Source organism: Echinops telfairi, unplaced genomic scaffold (assembly GCF_000313985.2).
Source record: "Echinops telfairi isolate 266 unplaced genomic scaffold, ASM31398v2 ScPeMD7_23;HRSCAF=83, whole genome shotgun sequence".
Taxonomy (NCBI): domain Eukaryota; kingdom Metazoa; phylum Chordata; class Mammalia; order Afrosoricida; family Tenrecidae; genus Echinops; species Echinops telfairi.
The window spans coordinates 51,169,751-51,188,669 of NW_022103920.1; the positions used below are offsets into that span (position 1 = coordinate 51,169,751).

The 18,919-nt window shown below is 39.1% G+C and overlaps 1 protein-coding gene across 1 annotated transcript in view; it reads right to left on the reverse strand.

The window, feature by feature from the left end:
• Positions 1 to 4,076: 4,076 nt before the first annotated feature.
• SEMA3D (semaphorin 3D) overlaps positions 4,077 to 18,919 on the reverse strand; it is a 244,665-nt gene continuing 229,822 nt past the window's right edge. Inside the window, exon 18 of the mRNA XM_004702630.2 lies at positions 4,077 to 4,823. Within this exon, the coding sequence (XP_004702687.1) occupies positions 4,398 to 4,823 (426 nt within the window). The 3' untranslated portion in view covers positions 4,077 to 4,397. The remainder of the gene's footprint in view (positions 4,824 to 18,919) is intronic.

Below are 18,919 nucleotides of genomic sequence, written 5' to 3' on the forward strand. Positions count from 1 at the left end.
GGGTGCAGTGTAGCAACAATGAAACATGCAACTTTCTTCTAGTTCTTTAATGCTTCCACCATTCCGGGGGGCCCCCCCCTATTTCCCCCCCCCCCACCGCGCTATCATGATCCTAATTCTACCTTACAAATCTGGCTAGACCAGAGGATGTTCACTGGTACACACAAGAGCTAGAAACACATGGAATCCAGAAGAGATAAACCCCTCAGGACCAATAATGAGAGTAGCGATACCAGGAAGATAAGAGGAAGGTGGGGGAGGAAGGGGGAACCGATCACAATGATGTACATATAACCCCCTCCTTGGGGGATGGACAACAGAAAGGTGGGTGAAGGGAGGCATCAGACAGTGTAAGACATGAAAATATAATAATAATTTATAAATGATCAAGGATTTGTGAGGAAGGGAGGTTGGGGGAGGGAGGGGGAAAAGCGAGGAGCTGATACCAAGGGCTCCAGTAGAAAGAGGGTGTTTTGAGAATGATGATGGCAGCAGATGTACAAATGTGCTCAACCCAATGGATGGATGGATGGATTGTGATAAGAGTTGTATGAGCCCCTGATAAAGTGATTAAAAAAAAAAAGAGTTACAGTCTTGGAAATCCCACGAGGGCAGTTCTACCCTGTTGTATAAGGTTGCTAGGCGTCAGAATCACTCGATAGCAATGAATGAATACATGGGACATATAGAAACCCACTAGATCCTCCAACAGAATGCTCTCACTTGATTGCATGCTGTGAGATTCCAAAACAGGTTTTAAAAACCAGTTCCTGAAAGAAAGACAAAACCAAACATCACTGGAGATAAGGCCAAGACAAATTTGTAAATGATCACGTGTACTGCTCAGAATAAGAGTGAGACTCTTAATTAGTACTGTTGTTCTTAAACTGTCAATTGAACAATCGATGAGTACAGCATAATAATTATGGTATAGATTTAACAACTAAAATATTCTTAAAGAAAAGAAAATGGTACCCTTCCCCAAGATTGACCTGTGCACTGCTCCATGTCTGCTGCCTCAGTGGGTTGCTATAATACCAAGCTTTTGCCTATCAGGTCTCTCAATGCACTGTTTGTCGATCATGGTGTTCAAGCAGCCAGGAGGATCAGCTTCAACGTTGAAAATATTGATGGGCACCTAAGTAGAACAAGACTATGTCAATAATTCTTTACAACTATCTAATTCTGAGAACAGGCTTTCTGGCATTATGAAAACCAAACCATAAATTACCACACACTTTTTGTAATGCTTTCATTGAGAATTAAGTGAAAACAATGCATTTGGAATCTAATTCTATGATGTTTAATCAATGGGACTGTACAGGATTCTTGGCACTGTGCCAGGGGTCATGGGAGAAAGGGGAGGAGAGGAATATACAACCTAATCCTACCCACAAAGTGCTTATATTCCACGTCAAACAAAATGGTTAATAATTCCAAAATGTAGTTCAATAAAGATATAGCTGGCCAATGGAAATTGTTCTTATTATTTTCTTCTTCCTGATTTAGAAGCAAATGTTATAAAAGCATTCATTGGTAGGAAGCATGAATTTGTATGTAAAATGTTCACTTAAATGTTATAAGAAACTATTTTCTCCATCTTTATAAAAATGAAATCATTGCCCAGATGTTGAATTTTTATTATTTAGCATTTAATTTTATTAATCACATTTCCAATATTTTAGGTAATTATCTTAATAGGCTTATTAATTATCTTAATACTATAATAGATCACAAGTAGACAGGGTATTAAAGTCCTGAAATATAAGGCATAAGTCTCTAAACATTTGTCTGAGTAAATAGGATTATAAAGTAGTAATTTCAAAAAATGGCTTGGACATTCATATTTTTGATGAAAATTCTATTTATTTTCACAAGTCATTGCTAACATTTGAGCTTCATATACTTTTTTCCAAAGTAACAAAACAAAACAAAAATCACTGCTGTCAAATTGATTCCACCTCATGGTGACCTCATGTGTTACAGAGTAGAACAGTTCCATGAAGTATGTTTTCTTGGCTGAAATATTTGTGGAAATAGATCACTACATCACTAGGCCTTGATTCCACAGCTCTCACCACAAGTGGGTTGGTGAGTTCAAACCAACCTTTAGATTACAGTCATATGCAAACCGTTTGTAGCACCCAAGGACCTAGGTTTTCCAAAGCTATCCAGAATTTGATCATTACTGTGTGATATGCAAGTATTTGGAAATCTTTTAAAGAACAAGATGTGCTCCATTCATTTATTTTAAGCTTGGTATGAATTTTTGGAATATTGTAACCAAGCAAGTCAATAGTCAAAAACACTCTAGTCATGGTATTCAATAGTCAATCTCATTCTGCCACAGTTACTCTTATGCTTTACTATCAAAGAATGATTCACTGGGTTCACTAAAGATATAACAACTTCCTTAATTTTTTCCTACAGTGAAACATGTACCCGAAACGCCTCATGGTGAGCAATCCCCCATATCAATGATGAATTTCAGACAGGTAACTAATGCCAATGATAGCAATGCACACCATACCACACATGGAAAGCCAGAATTACAAATGTGATATTTCACTCTATAATGAATTGCTCTCTAATCACATAGGTTTTTGACAGACTTTTCTCTCCAAGTATGTAGGGTGCACGAGAAATGAGCAACGGCTGTTTTTGAGTTTTCAGAAAAGCTTCCTTTCATCCAAGGAAGTGACTAATTTTCCATTTCATACTAAACAGGGCGTGAAACAGGCACCACCAGAAAGGCTGTGAGTAGTGTGTTGCAGGAAAGCAAGGTGAGTGCTGCTGAAGCAGGCAGGAAATGCCCTGTGGAGGCTGGGGGAGAGTCAGCTTGGGAATATTTGAAAGTGCTATCAAAATAAGAAAGATGTTTATTCTAATGTGGATTTATTTCCTTTGCATGCAGGCTCATTATTAAGTTACTAATAAAATGTGATTTGACTTGTAACTTCAACTAAGAATTGCAAAAGGGAGTGTGAAGAAAAGATGTCAAAGAGTTCATTTAAACCCTTTCCGTTATCAAAATGCCACCTTTCCTCTAAGTCACCAAATACATCTATTTCCACTTCCCATCGCTGCCATCTAGCTCATTCTTTTTTATATGATTTTCCCTATTTTTAAAATATACTCAAATAATCTAAGTGATGATAAAGCCTTTGAAAAGGACAGGAAGTATAAACTGAAATTCCACTGAGTGTCAGCAAGATATGTATTGATCATTCTGTAATGATACTTCAGAAAAATTATTTCCCTCAGAAGTTTGATAGAGGTTTATTATCATCTAGATCAGTGGTTCTCAACTTTCTGAATGCCGCGACCCTTTAATATAGTTCTTCATGCTGTGGTGACCCCCCCAAGCATAAAATGATTTTCGTTGCTACTTCATAACTGTAATTTTGCTACTGTTATGAATCGGGAGACCCCTGTGAATCGGGAGACAGGTTGAGAACCGCTGGCCTGGAGAAAAACAAAAGCAAGATGAATAGCAAATGACTGCTACTTAACTCTAGTGAATGAAGTTCCCTTACATCTCACTTTCTTTATTTGGGATCATTCTTCCTTTCTTTGGGGACTTGAGGTTTGTTTCTCCAAAGCCAGAGTTGACTGTTTTCCCTTCCGGGCCCTAACCAACCCCATCTGAGAGCCTTCTCCTTAAGATGCAGACTACACCAGGATGGTTCCCTTTTCTTATTAAAATACTTTCTGATGCCACACTAAAATGTTGTGAAGGATTGCATCTAGCAGTGCTTAGCAACTATTCTGAAAACATCCTGCTCAGGAATCCTGGGAAAAGCATGGGCACCCTAGAGTACTCAGTGTCCCAAAGGCCCCTGGGGTCTGCAACAAAGAGCAGTGCATCTTTGAAATCCCCGCCCCGCCCCGCCCCCGCCCTCCAAGAGTGCTGGCTCCAAAGGGTGCTGTGGACAATGAGGTTTCTGAATTTTCTGGATTCTCTGATTCTCACGACAAGGTCGCTAGTTCTAGCGAAAACGGCGTATTTGTCCATTCAAACACAGAACTCCAGGTTTAACAGGTATGCAGGCAAAATAAACTACCCTGTTACAATATGGAATCGGATGCTGTTTAACTCAATTATTTACATGACACAAAAACTCAAAGTACAAAAACACATTTACAAATGTAAAACTCCTATTCTGAGGATGATTCTTATACTTTGCAGCTGCAAGTTTAGTTCTTGGAAAACTGGTTCCGATGAATTCTCTACCCATCCAACCCCATCTTCACCATGTAAAATCTTACTCCGATGACTGCCCTTGCGCGGTAGCAAAACTCCTCGGAAGCTTCTGTGCGTTAGTGTAAGGGATGTACAAATCAGAATACAGTATATTTGCAGATAAAGAATCCTTTTCTTTAAATTAAATAGAAAATTACGTGGCCACAGCTCTAGGAAGCTCCTCCAGGTCCCTGTGATGTCTCCTGTTTCGCTTCTTCTTCATTTCCTGCATGTGCTTCCACTTTGGGCCGCCCTTGCTCCGCTGCCTCCGCTTCTCCCTGTGCCACATCTGCTCGCAGTACTGGTCGAGGCTGAAGTTGGGGCTGCTGAGGATTTGGATGTAGTCTTTGTATCTCAACCGTGACTCAGCCAACAGATCCTTGACCTGCCCCTCCTCGTTCTCTGCCCTGTGGGTATTTTCCATCTGTTCGTTCTCAATGACATTCAAAGTCAGCTTCGCGATGGTGTGGATGAAAGTGTGCTCTTGGGCTTTGCAGTAATACATGCCAGAGTCCTTCTTCTGCAAACTGCGCAGCAGTAGCCCGTATTCGGTTTTGATGATCCTTTCATCGGGTTTCAACTACAGAATTGGGAAAAGGAGGGCGATACATTAAAACCAGAGAAGGCTATGTGCCAATGAAAACATGAAACATAGTTTTACTTAGATGAACCTGAAAGATACCTCCACCTCTGTCATTGAGCATAATATTGCCAGCCAGAGCCAAATTGGATGAAAAAAATTCAACTACAGCCGCCAACCCGTGTCCTGAGTTATTCACATCTGTCCCTTATGCAGTTTGCCTCAACTCTTGGGCGAAAGGTAGTTTTTCTCCCATTCTATCGATAAGAATGAAAAGCTGTGAAATTAACAGTGAGACTAAAAACGGATTTCCTTTATAAAAAAAAAAAAGGCAGACATTAATGGTGTACTACCACAAGTTCATATTGGAACTTCAGAGCCAACTGAAGCAATTATTGCCATACGCTGTGTGAGACGGAGTGCTAGCGCCTGGTACCACTTGCAATGTGGACCAGAACAATGCATTCAAAAGGCCTATCTTCTGCTTGTTGGTGTCACAAAACAAGTGATCCAAAGAGCATATGGAAGCTGTAACCGGGGTGACTTTTTAAAAAGTCAAGTGGAAAGGCCTGGCCCTCACCTTTTGAGCATTAGCGCTGTAACTCAGTAAGAACACAGTCGGAAGATTTGCAACATTTAAAGCTGAATTTCCCTTTTGTACCATGAATCGAATTTTGTTACTGTGTGCATATTTGGCACTTGAGACTACGTCATCTGTGGAAAGATGTGCCATAGCTTGGTACACTAGAACATGGTAATGGGATTTCAAGTGTGAGAAAACACACTGAACAAAAAGACCCTCCCTTGAAACGTGATGTTATTCTGCTCTTTGCAGCACTCTGACAGAAAAGCAGCGCACCCATCTCGGCCCGCAACGTGGCTCACAGTCCGCCGTGAATGGTGAGCTTATCTCCAGTAAGGCTGGAAGCATGTTTTCAGACACGAGTCCTGTTTCATGTGGAGTATTGTTGAGTGGCTCAGCTTTAAGTGGAATAACAACAACAACAACAACAAAGAAGTCTGGAAGATTTCCCAGTTTACACATCTGTCCCTGTATTGAAGACTCTAAGTGGATGAAAATCAGGGAGGCATAAAAACGGCTAAATTAAATTTATTCACAGTGGGTGGACTCTACTCTGCATCATTGTGTGAAAATATGTAGGCAAAATGCCTCAAATTCTGGAAATATGAGAAAAGGACAAGAAACAGCTCTGGCTACCAGCCCAGTTAATCACAAGTATATGGCAAGCCACCCTCTGTGCCAGAGAAGTGCAGCTGGTGGGGTCACAGCTCAGATCACTGGTTAGTTCACGAGGCTGAAGGGTCCCCAGTTCTGCTTCTCCTCTACATGGGAGCCACACCTTCAGAGTTTTGTGGGTACCTTTTGTTTCCCTTCCTCTGCTCTTTTGGTGAATTGGACGTGCATGACTTTTGGTAGAGATCTTTCAAAGTCCCAGATATCTTTAAATGCCACACGACTACAACCTAACCTGGAATTCGTAATTCATGTACATTCTCAAAAGCCATTGGCGTTTCATGCTTAAAACACATCTGAATGACTGTGTGTGTGTGTCTTTTTTTTCTTTAGATAATTCCATAGTAAGGTTTTATAAAATTTATAAACGCTATTGGAGTTTCATGCTTAAAACAAATCTGAATGATGAAATGTGTGTGTGGGGGGGTGTCTTTTATTCTTTAGATAATTCTATAGTAAGGGTTTGTAAAATTTATATAAGCCTTAGGTCACAGAACATTGGCTCCACTGCCAAGTCTTGATCTGTTCCTCTATGCTTCCTGTGATGACTCATTTATCTTCCCCGATTAGACTTCCAGCTATCAAGTTGGTGGCATAGCATATGGTGTATTTGGGGGGTTCAAACAGAGCTTTTCAAGGTTCAAGTGTGAAATGGTATTAGCCCGTTCTAGGCTATGTCGTGTTTTTGTGAGAGTCATGTTCCAAAGCCTTTCTTTCTGCAGTCCCTTACCAGAAAATGGCCTGGCAGCCAAGGGGCTCACTTCGCTTTAAGTCTAGATCTCACTTCCCTAGCACTCCCTGGCTCATTGTGCATGGCACTGAACATGGCTTTCAGAGACGGCCATCGCTCTCACGTGGCACTTGCACCATTCCTTTCCTCTTCTAACGAAAAGACATCATGGCTTGGAGGTCCTATATATAATGTGACACTTCCTTTGGCTCTGGCTGTATGCTGCTTGTGTCATTTCACTGGGGCACGTCCAGGCCCCTCTGCCTTGTCCTCACATGTTTGGTCTCCATAGGACTCTTAAGTTTCATAAACACCTGGCATTTTAATACTCAGTCATGGTCCTTCACGTTTTGCTCCTTTCCTAATGCACTTAAACTTGTCCTTTTGTGTTTGACCTACAAATAGACACCATGTTTCAATAAATTTCGCGCTTTCCCAAACAACCACTGGAATCATCTTATTGACATGTTATTCTTTCTAACAGTTCAAGAATGTGCCTTAATGAAATTGCATGTCTAATAAGATGCATTTTGAATTGCTAGAGTGCATATGATTTCAGCAATTCAGAGCTCGCAATCTGTGACCTTGAAATTAAGTCATTGATGACCAGGTGCCTTCTTTAGGCCCCTTCTCGGCGGGGTTCTCTGCCTGGCTGGACAGGGTCGCATTTATGCAGACTCTGTCACCGCAGTGAAATGTCAGCAAAGGCCATTTGCACAATGCAGCTCCTCTACAAAGAGATCATGTAATCTCTGTCTAGAAATTTAAACTTATGGAATTTTCTTCACTCTCAAAGTGATAAGTAAAAACTGTTCAGCCTTACAAATTAAAACCAGACTTGAAACTGAGGTTGACTCTCCATTTGCTTAATGTGAGCAAGGATAATATGTTGGGCATTATGAAATGTAGATATTCAGTGAAAGGTAATTTATTTAAAATGGGAAGAGTTACATGGTAGGACAAAGGACATTTAAGTTCCAAGCCACAGGTAAAGGTCAGGATTTCCTTTTCTGATAATAGCGGCCTAATGCTAATTCCCTTGGCGTTAATCCAGTGCCAGTTCTTTCATAGCTAAAGCACTGCACGTATCTGGGAAGGGACCAGGACTTCAAGGATATCTCTTTCTCTCAGAAGTGAAATAAATATTACAAGGGAAAAATAGGAGCATATGGGGAATAAAGATCCCCAGTATGAGGGTAGGAAAAAAAAGCACTGTAAAGATTGTTTAAGCAATTTCTCTACACTTATAATAAAGCACTTATCAGTTTTCTTATTTTCTTTGAGATCAAAAAATGCAACCTAAGGGAATCACTTGCATACATGTTTTTAAATTCCTCGGGGTATATTTATGAGACACAGTACTATTTATTTATTAATATACGAAGTCAATAATTAATATTTTAAAGACATAATTGGAAAAAGGAAGATTTATTCACAGATAGTGCTAAGGCAAAAGGTGTACTATGTAAAGAAAAAAATCAAGTTTACACATAAGTAACTACTAGATTAATTTAATATACTCAATTAAATGTATATTAACTTAGAAATGTATATTAAAGTATCAATGTAAAAATAAAATTATACATACACATCTGGTAAGTATATACTTCTATACTTGCAATTTATCAAAATATGCCCTTATGTGCTGCAAACACTATTTGTCTGCCACTTTGTTGAACTGCGGGGACTGGGGTGGCTTATGTGTAAATACGATCCTGGAAGCTATGTCACTGGTATTTTAAATGCCAGCAGGATGACCCACAGGGAACAGGGTTTGGTAGAGCTTCCAGATGAAGAACAGACTATGAAGAAGGAATAGACTGTCCACTTCTGAGGAATTAGCAGTTGGAAACCTTATGGGTAATATCAAAACACTGTCAGATAGTAAAGTCTTAGTGATTAGAAGCAGACACTGTCAAGAGATGCCGGCAGAGGGCTGCTCCAGTCACAAGGCACTCAAAATAGGACCGAGAAAGACCAAGGAGAGTGGGTCAGAATGACTCAGAGGGAGTAAGGCCTGTGGGGTCTTCATGTGATGGAAGGGCATGACTCAAAATGAGAAGAAGCAAGGCAAACAGCTACATAACTGGAATGTACAAAGTATGGTTCTGGGAAAATTGTAACTCATTAAAAATAAAACAGAACTCATAAAGATCCTGAACCCAAACATCAGTGACCTGAACGGGACTGGTGTCGGCCAGTTTGAGTCAGAACATCACATGGTTGACTTTGTCAGGAATGACACAATCGAGTGGAATGACCTTGCATTCATTGTCAAAACAGGACATCTCAAGATCTATCTTGAAGGACAATGCTGTCTGTGACAGTATTATATCTATCCATGTACAAGTAAATCCAATCAATACAATATTATTAAAATTTAAGCACCGACCACAAAATTAAATGATGCAGACATTGAAGAATTCTATCCATATCTCATTTGAACCTGATCAAACATGCAATCAAGATGCAATGATAATCACAATCACAATGATATTTGTGATTGAAATGCAAAATTTGTCAACAAAGAGAGAGGATCAGTAGTTAGAAAACAGGGTCCTGGTAATAGAAACAAAGCTGGAGATAACATGATGGAATTTTGCAAGAGCAGGACTTTTTCAGAGCAAATATATACTTTTCAATGATGCAGCAATAATACATGTGAAATTCTCCAGATGGAATACAGAGAAATCAAGTTATCTACATGTGCGGTAAGAGTCAGTGGAGAAGCTCAATATCATCAGCTAAACGGAGGCCAGTGGCTGACAGTGGATCAGACTACCCAGTGCTCATATTTCAGTTCGCGGGGAAAGTGGAGAAAATCAAAACATCCTTGAGAGCCAATATATGACCTTGAATCTCTCCCAGCTGCATATCAAGAAGATCTCTGAATGAGAACGAGAGACCTGATGACTGTGGTATGGCATCCAGAATATCATTCATGAATGAAACACACAAACAAAAATCTTTAAAAAGACAGGAAAGAAAGAAATGATCAAGGTGGATGTCAAAAACTATTCTGAAATTTGCTTTTCATTGTAGAGTAGATAAGGCAAATGGAAATGGTGGTGACTTCCAAGAGATGAAGAAAAAATTTCAAAAGCTACCCTGAGAAGACAAAGGAGAATAATATAATGAAATGAGCAAACAAATAGAGTTGGAAAATCACAAAGGAAAGGCTCATTAAGCTTATCTTAAACTGAATGGACTCAAGAAAAAATTCAAGCCTCGAGGTGCAATGTTAAAAAATTCTACCGTCATATGTATGAAAATAATACCGTCATATGTATGAAAATAATACACAGAGTCACTGCACCAAAAAAACTGCTTGACCAGCCACCATTTCAGGAAGCAGCAAGAACCACTGGTGCTGAAGGAAGAAGTTCAAGCTGAACTGAAAGTACTAGCCATAAAATAGGAATTGATGGGATACCAATTAAAATATTTCAAAAAGCTGATAAAGCACTGGAAGCACTCACTATTCTACGCCAGGAAATCAAGAAGACAGCCACTTGGCCAACTGACTGGAAGAGATCCATATTTGTACCCATAACAAAGAAAGGTAGCCAGAAACATGCACAGATTATAGAACAATATCATGAACATCAGATGCAAGTAGAATTTTCCTTAAGATCACCCAATAATAATTGTAGCAATGCAGTCACAGGGAGCTGCCAGAGTTTCAGGTCAGATTCAGAAGAGGATGTAGAACAAAGTCAGATGATAATTTACAAAGGTCAGATGGGTCTTGACTGAAAGCGGAGGATTCCAGCAAGATATGTACCTGTGTTTTGTTGACCCTGCCAAGGCCTTTGAGTGTGTTTTCTCATAACAGAGTCTTGAGGAGAATGAGCACACTTCACGTACTCATGTGGAACTTGTACATGGATCAAGAGGCAGTTGTGAAAACAGAACAAGGGATACTGCATTGTTGTAAAATAGGAAAGGTGTGTGTCGAGGTTGTATCCCCTTACCAAATTTATTCAATTTGCATGCTGGGCAAATAATCAGGATGGGAGGAAAGCTAACATTAACAATCCATAAAATGCAGATGACACGACCTTGCTTGCTGAAAGAGGAAGATCAAGGATTGCAGTCTTCAGTTCGGATTTCAATTCAATGTCAAGAAGACCAAAATCCTCAAACTGGACCAATAGGTAGCATCATGGTAATAGAGAAAAGGTTGAAGTTGTCAAGGATTTTGTCTTGCTTGAATCCGTAATCAATGCTCACAGAAGCAACAGGCAAGAGGTCAAAAGGCGAGTGGCCTTAGGTAAATCTACTGCACAAGACTTTTCTCAGATTGAAAATCAGGTTCCTGACCCAAGCCAGGGCATTTTCAATTGCCTCAAATGCATGTGAAAGATGGACATTGAATAAGGAAGACCAAAGAAGAATCAATGCATTTTAATGACAGTGCTGGTAAAGAATATTGCAAATGCCATAGGCTATCAAAAATACAAACATCTCTCTTGGATGAAGTATAACCAGATTTCTCCTTAGAGGCAAGCGTGGTGAGACTTAAGTCTCAGGTACTTTGGACACATTTTTAGGAGAGACTAGGCCCCGAAGAAGGACATGATGCTTGTTAAAGTAGAAAGCCAGCACAGAAGCAGAAATCCCTCCACAAAATGAAGGGACACAGTGACTACGACAATTGGATCAAATATAAGAAGAGTTCTGAGGATATTTCTGGACTGGACCGTGCTTCATTCTGTTGTACACAGGGTTTCTATGCCTCAGGACTGACTCCACAGGACCTAAGAGCGACAAGGTGCTGCACATCAGGGACACAGGGAGTTACCAGTTGATCTGCTAACCCATCGGTCAGCATTCAAAACCTTCATCTCCCTCAGGGTAGAGAGATGAGGCTTGTCCAGACCTTTATGAAAATTAGTGCAAATCAGTTTCTCATTGGAGAAAAAATGTGTAATGATCATCCTGGAGAAACCACAGAGATAGAATTGATTGACACTGGAAAGAAAAAAAATGTTAATATGAACTGAACATTACTTAATTATTTTTAAAAAGATAAAGTCTGGGAGGAGAGGTATGGATTACCATAGCAGAAAATAAAATCACAGTCCAGGGAACAAAAAAGCAGATGTGCTATTTGAAAATAATTTTTAATACTAATTTTTAAAAAAGCATTATAGTCGCAGAAACCCACCAGCCAGTTTTACCCTGTCGTACAGGGTGGCTGTGAGCCTGAATCAATTCATTTTCGGTGAGTGTGGTTTTTGAGAGGGGCTTCAAATGACCAACGACTTCAAGCTTCAAACTCCAACCACTAACTCACAAGTAACTACGACTCATAACCAAACGTTGGGTGGCTTGAATCTTTGGGGGTTGATTGTTACCGTGGAGGACAAGGCCTGGCAGTCTGCTTCCCGCGAGTCAAGAACATCCCATCAAACTCCTGGTCCGTAACACATAAGTCACCCTGAGTCAGAATTCCCTGAACAGCCTAAGACACAGGGATCTGTAACGATATATTTGTTCTCTCATTGGAGAAAAAATTTGTAATGATCATCATGGAGAAACCGCAGAGAGAGAATCCAGTATATTTGTCCACAAAAAATTAGAAAATGCATGAACATTAGGGATTCAGAAAAAACTAACAGATATAAAACCTAAGAAAAACCTACTGATATTCTGCATTAAATTGTTATCTGTATTATAAAGGCCTATAGAAATAATTTTGAGACAGCGTTAGTTGTCATAAGCCAGAACGGACTTGAATCAAGCCTCTTTTTTGTTTTTGTTTTTGGTTTGACCAATGACTAAGGAACATGAAGAATTAAGTTTATTTGAAGAAATGGACATTAACACATATATTTTTCATATCAAATGATAAAAATTTTCTTAAATGATGGTATACAATTTTACCTCAGAAGCCTCTTTTGTGATTTCCAGTGTTAATCAAAGATAACAAAAGCTTTTAACTTACCAGTAGTTATTTGACTTCAAGGAATTTGTTCTAAGAATTTTTTCAATATTTAGAAAAATAGAGAGAGATTTAGATACAGTTATGATTCACTGGCAGTTTGTATTTTTACTTTGATGCTATGAAAATTTGCCTTTTATGTTCTCACTTTGAAAAAATTTCATCAATCCCTACATGCAACCAATTCTTCATCACAATCACCTTTACTTGCTGCATGTGCACATTTTAAATCATTGAGCCTTTTAACAATCCTTTGCGCCTACACTAAAATAAAACTGCATGCACCTATTCTGACTTACCTGAAAATATGATTCAAAGACATACTTATAACTTAAGGACTTCCTCCATAAGGAAATCATTACTCTTCCTACTCTACTTTTTCTTTTTTTTTTTCAAGCAAATACACGAATGAAGGGAAATTTAAATAAAGTATGGATGACTGTGCTGTCAAGGTGAAGGTGGGAAGTAGAATAGGAAAAATATGATATAAAAATGGAAACATAAGGGAAAATGAAATTTAAAAGTGAAAAGAGTTGGAATAGACATCAAACTATTATTTATGCTTATCTATCCTTAGTGACCAGAGTTAATCTTTATGTTACTATATTTTCAAATACCATTATATTATTTTTATGGAGAAAAGAATGAGCAACAAAGTAAAATAAAAGCATCTAAATAGAACATTGCGAGGCTTTAAAGATGTCCTTACACTACCCTCAACACCCACTGAGCAAGCACAGAATGGCAAGTAGCACCAGGTAGTCGCTTCTTCCCTTCATCCAGATCCCAGAAGTTCAACAGCAGCTCCAGGACTGCCGATGAACTCACTAATGACAGCATAAATATCGTCCATTTCAAGGGCAGCTCTATAAAAAAGGCAGGAGATTACTGACTCATGACCTCCCACCAGCACCCAACTGTGAACCGCTCAGTGTGGAAAGGTCCTCCTAGGGGCAGAGAAGAACCTGGTGACAGCCTGGGTGCCATGGGAGATTCTGGCCTCCCTGAGATTGTTTTTGAGTGAGGGGGGAGGGGTCCACATTTTGACCTCCTGGGTCAAAATGGAGCAGAAGGCCTCCTGCAGAGAAGGATGTTTGAACTCTAGTCTGCATTTTTGCCCTTTTTCTCAACTCCGGAAACAGTACTGCATATCCTGGACTATGTGTAATTGCCTATTTACAACAGAAGAAAATAACAGTTGAAATACTGTAACTTAAAGACTTTTCAGTGAAATTCATAAGTCGACTATTTCTGCTCCATCGAGCATGATGTCCTCACGACTGTATGATACACCGTATGCTATACTATACATTCATGTGATGTATAACATTTTCAGGAAAATAAAAGATATGAATGTAAACGTGGATAGGTAAATCTATACCTCTACAACTGAATGGGTAGATTAACCTAAGCAGGGTGCCCACATTAAAAAAAAAAGTTAGATTAAATTTGTCATGTAGAAAAACTTTATTAAAGAATTACATCTAAATGGAAAGCCACGTTCAACTTGATTGCTCAGAAACTCGAAGGTACTCTTCCATAATATTGAAGAGTAAAATAACTGCAACGCACCCGAAGAAAATCTACGTGTGGGAAAATTCAAATGGTGTCCAATATTTCTTGGCCAAAAAGTAATTGCTTTGCTCTGAAAATAAAACTGTTCCTTCAGCATCAGATAACATTCCGATGTGTATTGTGGAACAGGACGCTGTGTGTGAGTTTCCGTGTGGCCGTGCGTTTAGCATGCCTTTAGAATCTATGGATGGCTCTTAGGACAAAGCACCGGTTGGTTGCATTGGCGCAGCTCTGAACTGACTCAAGGGCAGTGAGTGATTTTTTTTAAACATAATGAAATTATTGCTTTAGTTCTAAATATGTGAAGGGTAACATTGCAGAAAAACTTATACTTTATAACTCTGTGATGAAAATAATGATATTAACTTCTTAATATAACTTCTTAATTGACTTCTTTAAGTCAATTTCTTATGATAAATAATATGTGAGTCTCAACCTGATCCCGTAGACATTTGTTTGTTGTAAGGAAGCGTCCTTTGTATGGTAATGCCAGGAATACTTTCACTCACCCACTCAATAGTGATAAACAAACATCTAGGGCCCTGCCAAATATATTCTGGGAGGCAAAATTAGTTGCTGGTGAGAACTATTCCACCTATTCCTCACTTATAGCCTGTCTCATTATCCAATTTTCCCATTAATGCAACAGTAAAGAACCTGCAATCCAACTATTCTGCTCAGTAACGACACATGTCTGGCAGTTGCAGTCTGACTTTATTGTCAGTTCTTAGGGTCGCCTGGGTTTGTGGGGATTCCAGGCATGGAGGGAGAGCCTGGGCATGCTTGGCCAAGGACCAGGAGTGGGCAATGCTCACCACAAGGTGTCTCAGCACTCAGTCCCAGGGAGGTCATTGAGGGAATGCATTGGGGCCACCCACTCTGAAAATACAGTGAGGGCAGAAAGCGAATGTGCCCTGGTGATGGGGAAGTAGATGGTGCTTGACTCTGGGAAATTGGTAGCTCTCCCCTGTGAGCAGCAGTAAGGGACAAACCTTCCTGAAGCAAAGTGGAGAATAGGTGGTAGTGGCAGGTAATCTGAGAGGGGTCCAGTGGGGAGTTTACAGTACAGGGGAAGAGGCATTCACCTTCCATTTTCATATACTGATACATTTTGCATAACAACCTGGTCTTTGGAACTTAGCCATGTCTGTAAGCGAGGTGTGAGTATAAATACGAATGCTTGATTTTAGTATGCAAATCTAGTATTTAGTATTTAGTACTAGCATTAAAGTTTAGTATTTAGTATTTGGTACAACTACATATACTGCAGAGAAACTAGGTGTTAAAGAAGTTACAACTTGCTGATGATCCCTTAGCAGACAAATCAAACACAAAATCAGCATTTTCTGAATGCATGATAAATGCTGCTCTCTGGCTACTTCTTCTCCCTGATGGAGAACATCTGTAATTTCATATGCACATTTTATACATGGGGCACATTTATTTCCACATTCTTATATGGATGTTCTCCTTTGATTATTTTCCCAGTAACTTATCAATTTCTTTTGTCTATTTTAGAAACTACCAGCCCAGGGGAACTCAGTGATATTGCCAAAGGATAAAGAGCCAAGTAGCAGCTCATGACATCTATCTTTGATTCTTGTATTCTCTACATTACTCCACAAAATGCTCTGAGCTTAATATTGGAAATTTTAGAACTCTAGACTGAGAATGACTGGTTTTTCTTTGGCATTGAAAAACATACATTCTCCCTAATCAATTTTGTTTCATGTCATTTAAATATTATTAATTTAGGATTTCTCAGACTAAATGCATCACATTAAAATCGGTAATACTCATTTAATCTATATACCTCACAAAAATCTATGATATGTTTCAATCACAGTTATGTGTAGGAAAACTGAAACAGAAAAGTCAAAACAAACCAACAAAAAACAAAGAGAGTATCTATATTACTTACTCTTTCCTGATTAAATTTTAATTGATAAAAATCAAAAGAATTTACCCAACTTGTCATTGTTTTTGTTAGGGGCCGATGAGTTGTTTGTGACTCATAATGCTCCGATGTACAATAGAACAAAACACTACCCGGTGCCACACCATTCTCGGAGCCCTTGCTACCTCTTAGGCCAACGTTGCAGCCATTGTGCGAGTCCATTGCCTGAGTGTCTTCCTCTTTACCACTGACCCACTGCGTTATAAGCATGATGTCCTCTCCAGAGACTAGTGCTTCCCGATAACTTGTCCAAAGTGACATGAAATCTAGCCACCTTAGCTTCTGTGCGTAGTCTAGCTATGCTTCGTTGAAGACAAATTTGTTCATTATTCTGGAAGTCCATGGTACGTCCATTATTGTCCATTAAGATCATAGTTGAAATTCATCTATTCTTCCTCCATCTTCATTATTCATTGGCCAGCATTTGAAGGCATTTGAAGCTATTGAAATATGTCTTGCATTGGGTGTGATAGCTTTGCTTTTTAAAGAGGCCTCTTGCAACGAGCTAGCACATCACATGGACGTTGATTAGTGTCCAGTAATCAATGGATCTAAGCGAGATTAAATCTGAGACCAGTAATCAGTGGATTACTGTCCAGTGTCCAGTAATCAATGGATTAGTGTCCAGTAATCAATGGATCTAAGCGAGATTAAATCTGTGACCAGTCTTTTCTCCACTTTGCATGAACCTGCTGGTCTAGTTGTGAGCATTTCTGTTTTCTTTATGTGAAGATGGATTCATATTGAGGGATGTAGTCTTCGATCTTCATCGTTAAGTTCATGAAGCTATCTCTGCCTTCAGAAAGCAAGGTTGCTAATGAGTACCCTTCAGTCCTGATGCCTCACTTTTCATGTGGGCCAACTTCTTGGATTATCTGTTCAGCAGACAAATTGAATAAGTACAGCGAAAGAAACAACCCTGACACATATATTTACGTATTATGAACTAAGAGAGTCCCCTTGCTCTGTCCAAGTGACTGCCGCTTTGTTCATGGGCAGGTTCTGCGTGAGCACAGAAAGTGTTCTGAATTCCCATTCCATCGTTTGCTATGATCTCTGTAGTCGAACGCCTTTTCATGCGGTTAAACATCTTTCTGGTATTCTCTGCTTTCAGCCAACTGAAATCAGAAATGATACTCTTCATTCCATGTTTTCCTCTGAAACCGGCTTGCATATTTGACAGTTCCCTCTAGATGCACTGCTGGAAAAAATATTTTTCTTATTATCTTGAGCAAAATTTTAATTTTGTATGTCATTTATGATGCTGTTAGCTGATTTCTGCATTCCTTATGACCACTTTTCTTTGCAATGAGCACAATCATGAAACTCTTTTAGTCGGTTGGCCAGGTACCTGTCTTCAAAATTTCTTGGCAGATAAGTGAGCGCTTCTAGCTTTGTGCCTATTTGTTGAAACATCTCAGCTAGTGTTCCATCAACTTGTTGAGACTTCTTTTTGAAAAATGCCCTCATAACAGCTTGATCAATGCTTGATTATATGCAACCTCCTGAAGTAACTGAAAGTCTACCAACTCTTTCTAATAGAATTATTCTATGTATGTATTCTTTCTATATTCTTCTGATGCTTCCTCAAACATTCAACATTCTGTTCAAAGACTCCTTCAATATGGCCTTTTAGATTTGAATTTTTCTTTAGTTTTTTCAACATGATAAGTGTCCAGGATGGTTTTTCCTTTGGTTTTTCAACTCCAAGTCTTTGCACATTTCATTGTAATACACTTGTGTTCTGGAGTTGCCCTTTATAATCTTCTGTACAGATATTTTATTCATTTATTTAGTTAGTTAGACCTTTCCCTTTAACTACTCTTTGTTCAAGAGAGAGTTTCAGAGACTATTCTGACATCCATGTTGCTGTTTTCTTTCTTTCCTATTTTTTAATGGCATTTGGATTTCTCCACGTACGATGCCCTTGATGTCACCCCATGGCGTGTGTGGTTTCCAGTCATTAGGGTCCCATGGTGGTGGTCTCTAAGTTCTGGTGAGATATAGTCCAGCTTGTACTTAGGATTCCATAAAGTATATTAACCTTTTGCAGCTTTAATATAAATCTGCACATGGGCAATTGAATATTTCACATCCAGTCTTGGTCTTCTTTTTACTGATGAACTTGAGCTTCTCCATAATCTCTTATCATAGGTACAGTAGATTTGGTCCCTGTGTATTCCTTCCAGTGAGGTCCTTCTATTTAGTTCCCAACTTACACGTTATAACAATTATCAGTATGTCTTGAATGTATGTTTGATCTATTTTGAACTGCAGAATATGGAAAAAGACTTCAATTCTTCATTTTCCTTGTGGGGATTAGAGGGTCTCCTTGTGGGGATATGCATATTATTCTATTACTGATGGTACTACATTTCACACAGATCTTGAAACGTTTTGTTTGGCCCTAAATGCAATGCCATTACTCTCCAATTTGTCATTCCCAGTATAGAAGGTGTAGTAGTGTCCAATTCAAAATGTCCAATACCAGCCATGACAGCCTACTAATGCCTGAGATGTTGACCTTTCCACATTGTTTTTTTTTAAACATTTTATTAGGGGCTCATACAACTGTTATCCCAATCCGTACACACATCAATTGTGTAAAGCGCATTTGTACATCATTTCTCAA